The following is a 16,306-nucleotide window of genomic DNA, read 5'->3' on the forward strand; positions in this document are numbered from 1 at the left end:
GCGCCGTGGGCCGGCCTTCCCTCGCCGAGGTCCTCGCGGGTCCTCACGGACACGTAGACCCATCCTGAGGGGCGAGGGGCAGCAGGGGTCCAGCAACGTCACATCTGAACCCGGAGCCCGGGACCCGGCACACAAGATGGGGCGACGGAGGCCGCAGGCCTGGGGGCGGCGGCAGGGGCTGGAGGGCTGGGACCGGGACCACGACCACGCAGGTGCCCCGGAGCCGGAAGGATCGTGGGGTGGACTCTCCCCCGGGGCCCCAGAAGGAACCAGCCCTGCGGCCCGGATCTGCTCCCCTGCGGCGCCCTCAGCTCGGACCTGCAGGACCCCGGGGACCAGGTCTGTGCTGGCCAAGGCTCGGAGCCGTGCTGGTATGTGGCAGGGGCATGCGTGTGGGCGGGCGGTGGCGGTCGGGGACGCCCGGGGACTGAGGAGGGCGGCGTTCAGAGCCTGAGCCACACCATCGCTGGCTCACGGGCGCCCCTCCCCTCCGTCACGGTGACAGCGGGAAGCCCCACGTCGATGGGGCCTGGGGAGGGGGACGCACACCCGTGGGAGGCTCGATCGCCCCAACCCGTCTACACAGCCGTTCTGCAGCATTTCTCAGGCGACGCCCTCACCTCCGGCCCAGCATCAACTGCAGAAATAATCTGTCGGCTAGAAATACGCGTATTTAGCTGTTGCTGTGTGAGTTTCTTCCAAGATCCACTGAGCCCAGTAAGGGTGCGGCCAGAGAGCAAGGAAGACGCGCGGCACGGAGGCTCGAGGGATGCAAGGGGCAAAGGCCCAGGACGGCAGCGCGTCCGTTTCTAGAGACTTTGGCAGGAAGGTTCCCCGGGAAGAGCCCCTGGGGGAAGATGCAAGGACGCAGCACGCCGGGAGTGGGAGAGCGGGGAGGGGCGGGAGGTCCAGGGGGGCAGGAGGTCCAGGTGGCGCAGGAGGTCCAGGTGGGGCAGGAGGTCCAGGTGGGCCAGGAGGGGTAAGTGGGGTGGGAGGGGCAGGAGGTCCAGGTGGGGTGGGTAGGGCGAGTGGGGCAGGAGGTCCAGGTGGGGCAGGTGGGGCAGCCTGTGGGGAAAAGCCTGGAGTTCTACAAGGAGGTGGTGCCGTAAGCATCCTGCAAGCATCACAGGCTCTGCGGGGAGGCAGCCAGGGCCCGGGGGGAACGGGGGGAACGGCGAGCGTGGGAAGGACGCCAGGTGCTCCCAGAGAAGGACGACAGTAGGAGGAACGTGACGGGAAGGAATAGATTTTTTCTTCCACCAAGACAAAGGTGGACAAGAAGTTCCAGTGGAAACAAGGAAACTCAGGGTAGAACCCGAAGCAGCGAAGCGCGGTGGGATGTCCGGGGCGTCGGGGCCTCACAGACGGCAACACGTCCCCACACCCGGGCCGAGCACCGAGCACCGAGCACCCAGGCAGCCGGGGTGGGGGGTGCACAGTGTGCAGGATGCCGCCCTCAGGCCCCGTCCCGGACCCAGGGCTCGCTGCTGGGGAGACGCAGGTCTGCTCAGGCTGGTGCTCGTGCGCCCCTCACTCCCGGGATTCAGGGGTCCAGAAGCTTGATTTTCACTCCCATTCCTGCTGCAGCCCAGCGAGCCATCGCCTGGTTCTGGAAGATTCCATCCAACCTCCTTTCCAGGCTCCGCGGCGGCTCCCAGTCGGCCCACGGCGAGTCCCGGGGAGCTGGCTTTGCTCCCAACGCCTCCTCCCTCGGGTGTCCTGTGTGCTCCCCTCCTGACGCGAGGGCTGCTGGGGAGCACACGGTCGTCCACGCCCCAGTGGACCCAGTGGGGTTTCTTACCAAAGACTTCCTTTTCGTTTTCTTTCTTTTTCTTAAAACTTATTTGTTCACGAGAGACGCAGAGAGAGGCAGAGACAGGCAGAGGGAGAAGCAGGCTCCATGCGGGGAGCCCGACGCGGGACTCGACCCCGGGACCCCAGGATCTGCCTCCCTCTGGGTCTCTCATGAATAAACAAATAAAATCGTTTAAAAAAAGAGTCAAGGGGTATTTCTTTTTATTCAAATCAATAGAAATGTCCTGAGCTCGTCTCTGTAAACCGCGTGTGAGATGAACCCAGTTCTCGGCGTGTAGGGACGGGGCGTGTCCGCCCGGGCTGTGACACAGAAGCGCGTCTTCTCCGTGGCGAGTGCCGCTGAGAAGGTGCGGCTGGCGCGGGCGGAGCGGGAGCTGGATATCTGGGGGGCTCTGACGTCAAGGGGCCGTACAGCAGCACACGGGGCAGCCGCGGCCCCGGGGTCCCGGCCCCGCACGAGTCAAGAGCAGGTTTCCCGCGGGACTACGTGGCTGTTCCGTTTTCCACCAGTGGAGCTTGCACCGCACGACTCGGCTCCTGGAAGCATCCCCGGCCCTGCGTTAGAGGACGCCCTCCGCCCGGGGTTGGGGCGGTCCCAGGACCACGGCGTCGCTGGCAGGGGCCCAGCCAAGAGCCTCCGGGTGCTGGCTTCCCCTGAATCCTTCCAGAAGCTTCCACCACAAGAGCCACTCACAGGCTCGGTGAGGCCAGGCGCCCTGCCCCGGGGTTGGCTCCCGTCCACCTGCGGAGTGGGGCACACACTCTCCTTTCCATGTCGTCACCGTGTTCCAGAACATTCTGTTTCTTCTAAGAAAATCTCTCCGAGGTCGTCGACCTTCCTGCAGGCTTGTTGCTGACCTTGAGAGAGTGAAAATAACCACCTTGGAGGGTTGACACAAGGGACTGCTTGTAAGAGGCTCTGGGAGCACGTTTCTGGGTCCCCTCCCGCCCCCCGGAACAGGCGGCAGGAGGGTGTGCGGGGAAGGCCCCAGCACCTCGAACAGGCCGCGGCGCAGGGTGCGTGTGCCGGCCGCCATCTCAGGGCCGTGTGACCCTCCCGGGTGTGAGGTGCCCACTGTGCCCAGGCTCACGTGCCTCACACTCGGGGAGTTCCTCCCGGAGCCACGCGTCCCCCACGCTTCGCTTCAAGTCAGCCGGCACCTGCCAGGTCTATCGGGGAGAGGGCCCGGGCCCATGCGGACGGACTGATGCAGGGGTGGGGGGGCTGGGACCGAGCGCGGGCAGCTGGCCGTCAGGGCAGACGGGCCTGGCCTGGAAGAGCTGCAGGAACCTGGTCAGGCCCGGTGGGGGCTGACGAGGCTGAGCGCCAGGGCACAACCTCCGGGTTTGGGTTCGGGGTCCCCCGTGGCACAGGTGTGGGGGGTCTGGGCCTTCGCCTGCCGGTGACATTGCAGCTGGGACTCCGATGGGGCGGACCCCCGCGGGCCCTGCTCTGGCCACCGTGGCCGCATCCCAGGACGGAGGCCCTTGCACGGACGGGGCCCCTCCTCCCGCCGTGGGGCCGCAGCTGCTGGGCCGCCAGCCTCGGGGCGACCGGAGCTCAGGCGAGCGAGCCCATCTCTACGGAGCTCCCCGCAGGCTTCCCGGAGTTTCCGCTCACACCAGCCCTGCTGCGTCTGTCTGTCCAGAGCACCTGCCACCTGCCTCCCTGACCCACGGCCGGGCCCTGCCACTGCGGCTCTCGGGGGCTCGAGCCCCCCGACTCTGCCCACCCAGACAGTTCGCATTTCCCAGCGCATGCCGAGCGTCTGAACGGGGCGCTGCCCTCGGGGAGGACCTCCCACGAGTGCCGCAGGTCCCCAGCTGGGGCGGCCCCGGCAGTCTCCATCTGTCCTCGGCTCCCGCAGACGCTTCCCTCCACCCTGGCGGCACCCACAGCGTCACAGAAGACGAGTCACATTCTTTCCGCCACCTGTGGGGCCCGGGGGTTTGTAAGGTCCCTCCCTGGGGGGAAGCAGCGGGCCCTGCTCTGAGCCTGGGGGCACCGTGCCCGGGGCAGTGCGACCACCCGGTCCTTGCCATGTCCCTGTGTCTGGGGGCCCAGCGCCCAGGACGGACTCGGTTACGTGAGTTTTGTGCTCGGGATCTCGTAACTAGCAAGTGGTCCGAGTACGTGCTCCGTGAGCCTGCGGTGAGGAGGGCCCTGCGGCGGCGGCACCTGCTCGGGACTCCGGGGCCGCCCTGGCTTCCCTGCGGCCACCAAGGTCCCCGTGAATGAACATGGCCACGTTGCAATGAAGCTGCGTTTACAAATACCGTCCCTGGACTGGACGTGGCCCACGCCTCGGGCTTTCCTGTCCTCTGCTCTCGAGTAACATCAAGACACTCATTAATTAAAAAAAAAAAAAAAAGAGCAGAGGCAACCACCCAAATTATTTACATCCTGAGTTTGAAATCAGAGAGTATAAGCCAAGAGTGACTTTATTTTCCAAACAGAATACACGTAAGTGGGCGCCAGCAATCGCCCGAAATGCGGGGCCGCGGGGCCGGCTCCACCGTCCGGGCACCTGTGCGCTGAGCCCCCACTTTCCCTCCGGGGCGGGAGAGGCTGCGGGGCTCAGCTGCAGCACCTCCCTCAGGCCCGAGGACGCACGACCTGAAGCCAATGACGCAGGGCCGGGCCCGACCTCGCCCCGTGTCAGCGTCTCTGGGTCGGGGCTGTGCTCCTACGAAGGCTCACAAAAGCCCTCGCCCGTGGACGAGTGGCCACGTGACGGCCCCCCAGAGCTCCCGGGGCGGAGGCTTGGCACGCGATCCCGGACCGCGGCGGGGCGATTCCACGGACCGTGACGGGCAGCGGGTCTCACTGGGCAATCCGCCACCAGACCTCCGAGGGTGAGGAAGACTCTGGTCCGTGTGTGAGGGTAAGACGCAGCCAGAGACGTCTGCTGGCACACGCAGGCCGCTGCCTTACCCCGATGACACACCGGGTAGTCTGGTTTTGCATTTGCCTTTGGTTCCACTTTTGTTTATTTTTAGAGCATTTTATTTTATTTATCTATTTATGAGACACACAGAGAGAGGCAGAGACACAGGCAGAGGGAGAAGCAGGCTCCCTGCAGGGAGCCCGATGTGGGACTCGATCCCAGGACCCCAGGGCCATGCCCTTGGCTGGAGGCAGATGCTCAACCACTGAGCCACCCAGGCTGCCCCTGGGTTCCAGTTTTAAAGGAAAAATTCATTACAAGAGAAAACTTTTGCTCAGGAAAATATATATTATTTAATATTCTCATTGCTGGTATAAATTTACTGTTAGGGACACATGAGAAAATGCTCCGCATCACTGGCCATCAGGGAAATACAGATCAAGGCCATAATGAGATCCCACCTCACCCCAGTGGGAATGGGGACAATTAACAAGGCAGGAAACCACAAATGTTGGAGAAGATGCGGAGAAAGGGGAACCCTCCTGCACTGTTGGTGGGAATGTGAACTGGTGCAGCCACTCTGGAAAACTGTGTGGAGGTTCCTCAAAGAGTTGAACATAGAGCTGCCCTACGACCCAGCAATTGCACTGCTGGGGATTTACCCCAAAGATACAGATGCAGTGAAACGCCGGGACACCTGCACCCCGATGTTTCTTTTTAAAAATTTTTTTTTATTATTTATTTATGATAGTCATACAGAGAGAGAGAGAGAGAGAGAGAGAGAGGCAGAGACACAGGCAGAGGGAGAAGCAGGCTCCATGCACCAGGAGCCTGACGTGGGATTCGATCCCGGGTCTCCAGGATAGCGCCCTGGGCCAAAGGCAGGCGCCAAACCGCCGCGCCACCCAGGGATCCCCACCCCGATGTTTCTAGCAGCAATGTCCACAATAGCCAAACTGTGGAAGGAGCCTCGGTGTCCATCGAAAGATGATGGATAAAGAAGCTGTGGTCTGTGTGTACGGTGGGATATTCCTCAGCCATTAGAGACGACAAATACCCACCATTTGCTTCGACGTGGATGGAACTGGAGGGTATGATGCTGAGTGAAGTAAGTCAATCAGAGAAGGACAAACATTATATGGTCTCATTCATTTGGGGAATATAAATAATAGTGAAAGGGAATAGAAGGGAAGGGAGAGGAAATGGGTAGGAAATATCAGAAAGGGAGATAGGACATGAAGACTCCTAACTCTGGGAAATGAACTAGGGGTGATGGAAGGGGAGGAGGGAGGGGGGTGGGGTGGGGTGAATGGGTGACGGGCACTGAGGGGGACACTTGATGGGATGAGCACTGGGTGTTATTCTGCATGTTGGCAAATTGAACACCAATAAAAAATAAATTTATATATAAAAAAAAACAAGAAATACCCACTATGTGCTTCAATGTGGAGGGACCTGGAGGGCACGATGCTGAGTGAAGTCAGTTACTGAGACAAAGACAATTATCATAGGATCTCGCTCCCATAATTAACAAAACAGAAGATCACTGCGGAAGGGAAGGAAAAATAAAACAAGACAAAATTAGAGAGGGAGACAAACCATAAGAGACTCTTTTTTTAATTATTTTTTATTTTTTTGAGACTCTTCTTTTTATATAAATTTATTTTTTATTGGTGTTCAATTTGCCAACATACAGAATAACCCCCAGTGCTCATCCTGTCAAGTGCCCCCCTCAGTGCCCGTCACCCAGTCACCCCCACCCCCCACCCTCCTCCCCTTCCACCACCCCTAGTTCGTTTCCCAGAGTTAGCAGTATAAGATACCTAGGAATACACCTAACCAAAGAGGTAAAGGATCTGTACCCTAAAAACTACAGAACACTCTGAAAGAAATTGAGGAAAACACAAAGAGATGGAAAAATATTCCCTGCTCCTGGATTGGCAGAATTAATATTGTGAAAATGTCAATGTTACCCAGGGCAATGTACACGTTTAATGCAATCCCTATCAAAATACCATAAGAGACTCTTTTTAAAAAAATTTTTAGAAATTTATTTTTTATTGGTGTTCAATTTGCTAACATATAGAATAACACCCAGGAGCTGTCAGTGCCTCTTAATGACAGGAAACAAACTGAGGGTCCCTGGAGGGGGCGGGCTGGGGGACGGGGTCACTGGGGGACGGGCGTGAAGGAGCAAACGTGGTGGGATGCCGCACCCCTGACCTCTACCTCTGGCACTAATAATGCACCCACCGTTTGTTAATCAATTGAATTTAATTTTAAAAAGCACCCATTTGCTACAGTAAAAATAATTTACTATTTGATAAACGGATAAAACAGAAATCCTTGTCCCAACCATATTCTGTGTTGCATTCCGTCATTGCTAATCTCGGCTGCCAAAACCCTTGGGAGGTTTTTTTTTTTTTTAGAAAAGTGTATTTAGTTTTCCTTTGCCAGAAGCATTTACGTGTGCTCTGCTTTCACAAAAGTGCTGTTTTCACGTGGGGGTGATATGATGTTGTGTGATAAACGTGCTTACTCTTAGGTCATGGGGGGCTGGGCATGGGATCAGGAGTCAGACGCGGAGGCCTCAGCCCCTTAGGGTCCTATCCCACAGGTGGGGGGTTAAGGGGCTGCGTCCCCACCTGTCCCCACCGGCTGGGCGGCCACCCCAGGGCCGACTGGGAATGAAAGCCGGGGCAGTGGCCCGGATTAAGCCACCATCCAGGGTTGTGTCCCCACTCTGACCACAGTCCTTGTCAGCAGGTTTCCATAGTTCCTGTTGAAATGGGATAGAAAACCCCCAAGAATGGGAGGGAAAACAGGCCACGCTTACAAGACAGCAGTTTCCTTCCCGAGAAGGAGCCCCGGGGCCGGGCTGTGAGTTCCGAAGCTCAGCGCACGCGGCTCCATGGAATCGGGCTCGGCCTGGGGTCCGAGGGCCTGGCTCACCCGGCGCCGGGAGCAGCCCGGCCTCAGTCCTGCGTGGAGCCCGGGGCCTGCCCTGCCCCGTACGGTGGGAGCGAGGGTGCCCCCGCGTGTGAGCCCAGAGGGGACGGTGCACAGCCCTCAGCGCGTCTCCCGCACCAGCCAGCTTCCCGCACGGGAGATCCGCGGGGGCCCCGACTGAGTAAGGCGCAAAACTGAGATTTTTAGGATTAGCCACATATTGTGAATGAAAATAAAACCATTTCCAACCCAGCACCCGACAGCCTTGCGGAGAGACTGCGCCCTTGGCCTGCTCCGCTTCCACCTGCAGCGATAATTGTCATTTTACCCTCCTCCCCGGTCTGCGTGGGGCCTGACGGGGCCTCCTGGGGGCAGAGATGTCACCTGTGCTGGCAGGACCGGCCACAGGAACGCAGAGGGAAGGACACGTGGCTGTGGCCACCACTCGCTTAGGACTTTTGCTGTTTTCTAATTTAAAAAAAAAGTCGTGCATTTTTTCAGAGCCCCGTGTATTTCTACAAATGTGAATTTCAGCATCAACACTTCCGGGAACGTATTATTCTCTTCGTTATGATCCAGGAAAGGGACACTTTAAAAATCTACAGTTTTCATGAAGATAAACAACAGAATCTTCGCCGCGTCTTCACTCTGGCGCAGAAGGGCACCTCCTGTTTTCGAGAGTCTGGGCTCTGCCGCAGGTGGAGGCCAGGACGGCCGCGGAGACGCTGCAGGACGGGGGGGCCCAGCTGCGCTCGGGGGGAGGCTCTGTCCCCGTGGTCGTGGCCGCGAGTAGTGACGGCGACCGAAGGGCACAACAGACGCTACGGCGGACGGTGCCTGACGCTCTGCGGACACCGTTCCCTCGGAATATTATTTAAAATCCACTTTGAATCCTCTGCCCCTGTCAGTCTTGCCCAGAAGCCGTTACCGCGGGAACAGGAATTGTGTGTGTGACACACGTAGTACACGCTACGCACGGAAATGTCCTAAATATGCCTGTTCTGAGTCCGCTGTGTGCCCATAAATACCCGCTACGTGGGGCCGTGGGGCTGGGGCCCGTGCACCTGCCTTCCCACAGGAGCTGCAGGAAACAACTACCTTTCTCTACAACTGTTTTCCCAAACTTTACCATCTGATGGTTGACCTGCTTCCTGTCCCGGATCCTTCGGAGACCACAGCGGGTCTCCCTAAGAGACCAAGAGCCTATTAAGTCACTTTTAATGACAAAAGGAGAAAGAGGACCTTCTCAGAAGCAGTAAACAGTCGAAAAGACAAGGAAACCCCAGCACAGGCTCTCCTTCGTGAGTTAGGAAAGCAATTTAAATTAGCATTTAAGTGCTGTGCTATTTAATTATATAATAGATTATAAAAATATAATATTGACATTAAATACTTGAAATTAATTTTCCTTCCGACACGTTTCTCGTACTCATTTTCGAATGAGCGAATGAGCGCCTTGGCTCAGCCCCTCCTTGGGGAAAAGGGGAGCTAATGACCCCAAGGCTCATGAAGCCCTCGTCTTCTGGGGGAACCAGGCAGAGGGCTCTCAGCATCTCCCAGCGCCTTGTTTCCGCTGTTGGCCACGTGGGAGGCGGAGCGCGTGGTGAGAGCCCACCCTCGGGGGACTCGGACACTATGCCAGCGGCGCCCTGGCCTTTCGGACCCAACAGGAACAACCCGTCTCTGGAAACTAGTGACGTCTTTTATTGGTATCACAACTATAGGCTCGTTATAAAATCACACACAGTTGCACCAGTTGCAGGAAAAGAGTTGTTTCTTAAGAAAATAATTTAACGTTCAGCGCTCAACAGAAGCGCCTTCCTCCGATGCTCTGGCTGCCCACGAAGGCGGGATCCACGGAGGCCACCTTTGCTGCGAGGAAGGCGTGAACGCAGTGCAGGACGGCCGTCAGGTCCTGGAATTCAAGTTCCTGTAAGAAAAAAATGAAATAAAATGCTGGGAACGTGCTCTGCTTGTGAGGATGGCCGCGCACACACGGGAGGGGGCATATGCACACACGTGCACTCGCGTGGTCACGGGCTACAGCGCGGTCAGGTCCGGGCTTTATTCTGAACACCAGGAGCTGCTGGGCTGAGATCCGTGTCACCGTGTCACCTGGGCACTGACCCGGCTGGCGGGTGTGGCCCCACACTCCGTGGGGTGTGGTCAGGGTCACGTGACCCCCGACCCAGCACAGATGGAGCCTTACATATGTGAGACGCAAGGAAGCACCCAGCCTGTCCGTGTCTGTGCACGACGTGATCTCGTGTCTGTGGTCGGGTTCGATCACCGGACTCTGCCTTTGACGATAAACCTTCCTCATTTGTGTAGCTGCATTTGAGTGACGTTCTTGGAGCTCAAAAAGCATAGAATCTGCTCAATGCCATCCCTTGCCCGGAGCCACTGCGGCTCCAGGAGCCCCTTTCTGCAGCCCACGTTCCTCGAAGTTCCTCCATTGCATGCAAATGAGCCTTAACCTTGACAACTACACTTGATTATTGATGATCGATCACGGTTTAGTTATGCTTTTGCTGAGTAATGAGACGCAAGACGTTCAAGAGGCTGAGGTGCACTCCGGCGACAGCGTCCTAATATCCACGTGGTTACTGAATAGTCACAGGGACACGCCATCCAGCCCCACGAAGGGAGGAGGAGCGGCACCTGCTCCGTCCGGGACCGGCCTGGAGGACGCTGTGCTGGGCTGGGCGGGCCGTCCCCGGAGGTCACGATCCCCGACACCAACCGGTGAGATTCACGGAGACAGGAGTGTGCGCAGAATGGGCGCAGGCCAGCCCCCTGCATGCCGTCCCCCCCCCACAGCCTCACCTGCCACGCGGCAGGGCCAGCACCCCAGGGGACAGCTTCCACGGCCACGGCAACCCCGACGCGGCATTTCCACGCGGGCCTCAGCCTGGCTCTTCCCAACAAAGCCAAGGGCGGCTCCCGAGCTGGCGATGAAGCCACGCCCACAGGGATGCTCGCCCCATGCACAGATGCGCACCCGGGACCAACGAGGTGCCCCATGAGGTCATGCACACTTGCATGTGGGACTGAATCCGAGGGCGCTGGGAACAACTGGGACCGGACACCCAGGGCCCCGCTTCTGCCTCCCAGGGACCCAGCAGGGGTGGGAGCTGCGGAGGGAGCATGACCCGGGCAGGGGCGGGGGCAGGGGGTGGGGGGGTTGTAATCTCAGTCCGGCTCCCGGGGAGAAAGATCAGGACCTGCAGTAAGGCCAGGACGGGGTGGGGAAGGGTGACAGACCCCAGAGTTCACGGGGAGTGGTCACGGGGCAGAGGTGGGAAAACCAAGGCCTCAACCCCCCAGAGGGGCAGGAGGTGGTGGGAGTCTCCCTGGGGTGGCAGGGGCGGGGAACCCTCAAACCTCCAGTGTTGTCCTCACGCCTAGAGAACGCACTGGAATAAGAGGTTTGTGGGGTTTCAGCAGGAAACCTGTAGCTGGCTCCCCCCCCACCCCCTAAAAGCCAATCGATCAATGAGAAGAGGAGGACGTGCTGACGCTATGCATGGCCGCTGTATTAACGCAGAAAATGCCAAATATAAGAGTGACGTTATCTCGTGTCCCTGCTCCCTCTCGGGGCTCCCAGGCTGCTGGTGGCAGGTTCCCCGGACTCCACATACCCTACGTCATGGCTGTGTCACACGGCTCATGACCCAGGTGCCTCGATGGTGTTTACGTTCAGACTGATTTTATCCGTTCCCTAAAGTTCAGAATGTTGACAGATTCCGTACAGTGGCGCTTGGTGCTTAAAAAAGTAGACGTGGGACATTATTTCTTTAAGCTCAATAGAGAGGTGTTAAGAACAGACATTCAGAGACAATGGCGTCGAGGTGACGTGTCCCCTGAAGTCGTCGGAACAAGATACAGGCCGAGTGTCGCATCTGTTTCCAAATGGCATGTGCTCACAGGTCTCACATTTTTGTTTTTTCTCTTTTTTTTTTTAATTTATTTTTTATTTTATTTTATTATTATTATTTTTTTAGTTCCCTGGGTTCATCCTTGGACTTGTCTTCAGTTATATTAAAACTGGGTTGTTGACAGCACACGCGTCCATAAAATATGGACAACGCCAATCCCTTGTTGCAGGCAAAGGCGACAGCTCAGTGCGGTGAACCTGAACTTCCTTTCGACGCCGGCTTCTCACGTCTTTGTTTGGAGAGAGAGGGGGAGCGTGTGCACGCACATGTGCAGGGAGGGCGGGGGCAGGGGAGAAAATCTCAGACCCCGAGCGGAGCGCAGGGCCCAGTGTGGGGCTCGACCCCACGCCCCTGAGATCACAACCTGAGCCGAACCCAAGAGCCGGATGCGCCACCGACTGGGACACTCAGCCACCCCGTCTCATGTATTTTTAAATACTGACTTCCTGCTAACGTTTAGTACGGAAGCTGTGATTTTCAGCAGAATCTGCTCATGTGTTCCAGTGACCACGGTCTTACACTGCCAGCGTCTCTACCGAGACGGTCTGGGCTCTTCCACGGGACCCCTCTGCCCACGGTCCGCATGCAGGGGGCTCGGAGACTCATCCCGTGACCACTGAGGTCGTACCCGCGTGTGGCCGGGCGGCCACGTACACCGGGCTCCCTACCTTCACCTCTATCTGTCGGCTGTCGAGGTGCTGGAAGAGCAGCTTCACTCGGGTGTTTCCATCATCTGAAGATCCCTTGAGCTGGGAAAACTTAAATCTCCAGAGCACGTCCTGCAAAAGTAGGGACTTAATGAGTGATTCAGGAACAAGAACTAGTGTCTAGGCACCTCGTAAATACGCTGCTTTGAGGAGCGCAGGCAGGTGCTGGGCCTTCTCACCTGGCCCGAGCATGCGCTAACTCCCCGGAGCGCGCCCGTCTGAGCCAAGTGACCTCCTCCGACCACCGCTTCCTCTCCGTCCCCCCGCCCGCCCCGCCTCTCCCCTTCCCATACTCGGCTCCCAGCGTCGTGTGATCACTGCTCCTTTTTCTGCTTGTGAGACCAAAACCCACTACGAGGCCCCCTCTGCTGCGCTGGGCCCACGGTGCAGACGGGGAAGCGGGTCCCGCCCACGGGCCCCACGTGGGGCCTCCCCGAGAGGGCAGTGAGCACCTCACGCCGCTGCAGACACTACGGGCTGGTTACCAAGGAGCTCCAGAGGCGAGACCTGCTTTAGAGATTCCTACTGTTTCCTTATGGAAGGGTCTGCAGCAAGTGAAGACTTCGGGGCCTTTACACAAGTCAGTCTTCGGTGACGGCTCATGGGCAGCGGCGTGGTCTCCGGGAGAGCCCGGCAAGGTCGAGCTGTTCCATGACGGCGCCGGTCCTGAAGCAGCGCCCGTCCTTCTCCGAGGGTCTCAGAGGGCAGGCGGCTTCCGCCCCGGCTGACCCCGACCCCACTGCCCTCCGGGTCTTGCACGTCTTGCTTGGGTTTTCGAATCCCGTCTCGTTTCAGGGCAACGCGTCAGAACAGGCTCCTTCAGGTGCTGAGCTCCGTGGGTCTCCGGGAACAACACCGGGTCTTTGGTTTCACGATGAGGAAGGCAGGTCTACGCCGGCCTCGGGGCGCTGGTGTCCTCACTGCCTCTTTACTTCGGAATGAGGAGGTTCCGCCCCAGAACAGGTGGCCCGTTGCCCCCACCCCGGGGCCACCCCAGGGCCACCCCAACGCAGGCAACCGGACGACGCAGCGGGGACAGTGGGCAGGGTGCTGGGCCACCTGCCCAGGCCCCGGGGCTCTGAGGCCGCCTCCAAGGTTCAGACCAGCCACGCCCTGGCACTCACGCGGGATCCTGCACACGGTCATCGGGAAGCAGGGGGCATCGAGGGCACCGTGGTTACACCCGATTCCTGACAAAATCAGCCAGGCCCAAGCGGCCCTGGGGACCGCGGTGAAACCATACGTGGCTCAGATCGGATCAGGAGACGGCTCAGTGGTGTCCGACTCCCGTCGGGATGATGTTCTAGGAATAACCCCGATAATTAACATTTCACGTGGCGCCAGGTGTGGAAATAACACAGACAAGGGGGGATGAAGTGACCGCGGGGAAGGCCCTGCCGGTGACCCTCAGCTGAGTCCTGGGCTACGCTGCCTCGCGGTCTAACCTTCTCTCCCCGCTTAACCCGTCCTACCCCCTCCCCCACCCCTGTCCCTGTCCCCACCCCACCCCCACCCTACCCCCACCCCCACCCCACCTCCACCCCTGTCCCTGTCCCCACCCCATCCCCACCTGTGCAGGACAGGACAGGACAGGACCATGGCAGGGCAGGAGCAAGGCGGTGGGTGGGGGCCCCCGAGCAGCAGCACCTCCTCTCCCGGGGGGCAGTTTCCAAGTCACTTCAAACTCCTTCTGAACTTTTCTTCCTTGAACCTAAAACCCAAACTTTTCCTTAAGAAACGAAATGTGCCATTTCCACGGTGGATGCTGTGTCTGCTCGTGTCACCTGGCGGAGGTTCTAGGCCTTCGTTTAGTGTCGGGACGCTGAGCGCTTCTGAAGCCCCAGTGGCCCTTCCAGGTCGGGAGGTGACGTGCGCTGGGAGCCGCGGGGAGCGCTGCTGCTGCCTGCTCGGCCCCGGGTGCGGGGTCTTCCCACCCGCTGGGGGAGGCTGGCCTTGATGCGGGGAGACGGATCGCGGGCCTGGGGTCGCAGTGATCCCAGGACCGTCCCACGTCAAGAGCGGAGGAGGACCCTTGCCGCCCGTCCTGTGCTAGGAGTCCAGGTTGTGGGTCACCACGCGGTGGCCGTCCCCGCCCACGTCCTTCCTGGCATGTGACTTGTTAACTTGTGACGGTGGGAAGTGGGGCCTCCACGGCCGCGCGGGACGACGCTGTGTCAGGGACGCGGTACCCTGCTGCGCGGCCACGAGGAGCGGCTCTTCCCCCCCGTCTGGCCAGACCCGAACGGCCATCCCCGCTCCCACGGGAAAGTCATCCCTCTTCAGGGTTCGCAGATCTCACGTTTCTGCTCCAGGTCAGCCTCGGCCTCATGGGGCTATTGGGTTCCTGCCCAGAGGGGCTCAGGCCCGAGGGCTTCCAGGAGGACCCCGTGCATCACCTCCACGGAGGCGCGTCACTCTCCTGCCGTGTGCAGGACCGTCCCGTTGGTGGGAGAAAATGTGGATGGGAAGCTCGTTTGCAGACGAAGCTCACGTGCAGCTCGTGTCCAGCTCGCGCGCAGCAGGCCCCCAGGCAGTGAGCAAAACCGCAGAAGGGTCCCTCTGGTCCCAGAACCCAGACGACGCTCAATCGCTCCTCTGTGCGCCCTCCCGGGTGCAGACTCCGCCCACTGTCCAGCGCCACAGGGAGCCCGTCCCGCGGGAGCGGTGCCGCCGTCGGGGAGCCCACGCCCTCTCTGTGGCCTTGGAGCTGGATGGGGCACAGAAACCTTCTTGGTGGTAAATGTTCCCGCAAGAGGACCCCGTTGTCGTTCTAAACGCCAGGCGGCCGGGCCCCTGTGGGGTTGGCACCAGCCAAGTCCCGCCAGCAGCCCCTGCGGTGTCTCTGCAAAATGCTCAGGATTGTACGTCAGGCAGCCCACGCGTGTCTTCCAAGCGTTTACATTACTGGGGGGGAGGGAGGGGTCCTTCCCGCGAGCAGGACGCAGGACGCAGGACGCCCGGCCCGTGCTGGGGGCAGCGGTGTTGGCTGCACCACGCAGCGGGGGGACGTGCGGCCCGGCTCGGCTCCGGGCACACAGACGCTGGCCACGAGGCGCCGCGGTCACACGGCCACCCCGGCGGGGCTGGCGGCGGCCGGACGCACGTCTGCTCCTCGGAGACCCGGCCGCACGTCACGGGGGCCCCGCGCGCCTGCTGGCACCTTACCTTTGTCTTGCTGTCGCAGCAGGTGAAGCCCAAGGCGAAATCCACCGTGAAGCACAGGGGGTCTCCTTGCCAGCTGCACGTGTACGTCCTGGACTAGAAAAGAACGTCGGCTCTGAGAAAGGGCTCTCCGCCCGGTCTGACGGGGACTCGCTGACGGGATAATCCCCCCGAGCACAGCCTCGGTTCTGGCAGGACCCGACATTTTCCCACAGGCCGTACTCTCCCGCTTTGTGTGCACGGGCCCAACCGCGTGGGCGCCGGACACCAGCAGGCGCCCCGTCACCGCACACGGCCCCGCGGGTCCCCGGCCACAGGGGGTTCCGGAAACCGCAGACCCCTGGATCCCTCTGCTAACGCGTCCGGGAGGAGCGGGGGCGGCTGCGCTCCCTCCACGCGCTCACGGCCCCGCAGGACAGGAGGTCCCGGCCTGCTCCCGGGGAAGCCACGTGTGCTTTGGGAAAACACCCTGAGGAGCCGCAACACCATGCCCAACCTCGGGCCCGCGCAGGGGAGGCTGTGGCCGCGCGGCTCCCTGTCCCCCCCGGGGGCTTGTTTGGGTGGGTCACCTGCTGGGCCGTGGGCACACGGACAAGGCTGGCTTCGTCTCTGGTGCGGGCGCCTGTGTACACACCCACACGTGCACACGCAGCCCCAGGAACAGGTGCACACGTGCACACACACCCGCACTCGCAGCCCCAGGCACACCCGCACGTGCACATGCACACATGCAGCCCCAGATGCACTTGTGTGCACCCCCCACACACGCAGCCCCAGGCACACGTCTCCACACGTCCACCCGTGAGGGACACAAACAGAAACGCAGAGGCCTGCAGTACGCGTGTGC

General features: G+C 60.0%; 1 protein-coding gene across 1 annotated transcript in view; it reads right to left on the bottom strand.

Annotated features, from left to right (window-relative positions):
- Positions 1-9,336: 9,336 nt before the first annotated feature.
- SNTG2 (syntrophin gamma 2) overlaps positions 9,337-16,306 on the bottom strand; it is a 79,147-nt gene continuing 72,177 nt past the window's right edge. Inside the window, exons 22-24 of the mRNA XM_072718836.1 lie at positions 15,463-15,555; positions 12,259-12,369; positions 9,337-9,582 (exon numbers count right to left, since the gene is read on the bottom strand). Of these exons, the coding sequence (XP_072574937.1) occupies positions 9,457-9,582; positions 12,259-12,369; positions 15,463-15,555 (330 nt within the window). The 3' untranslated portion in view covers positions 9,337-9,456. The remainder of the gene's footprint in view (positions 9,583-12,258; positions 12,370-15,462; positions 15,556-16,306) is intronic.

Source organism: Vulpes vulpes, chromosome 8, assembly GCF_048418805.1.
Source record: "Vulpes vulpes isolate BD-2025 chromosome 8, VulVul3, whole genome shotgun sequence".
NCBI lineage: Eukaryota > Metazoa > Chordata > Mammalia > Carnivora > Canidae > Vulpes > Vulpes vulpes.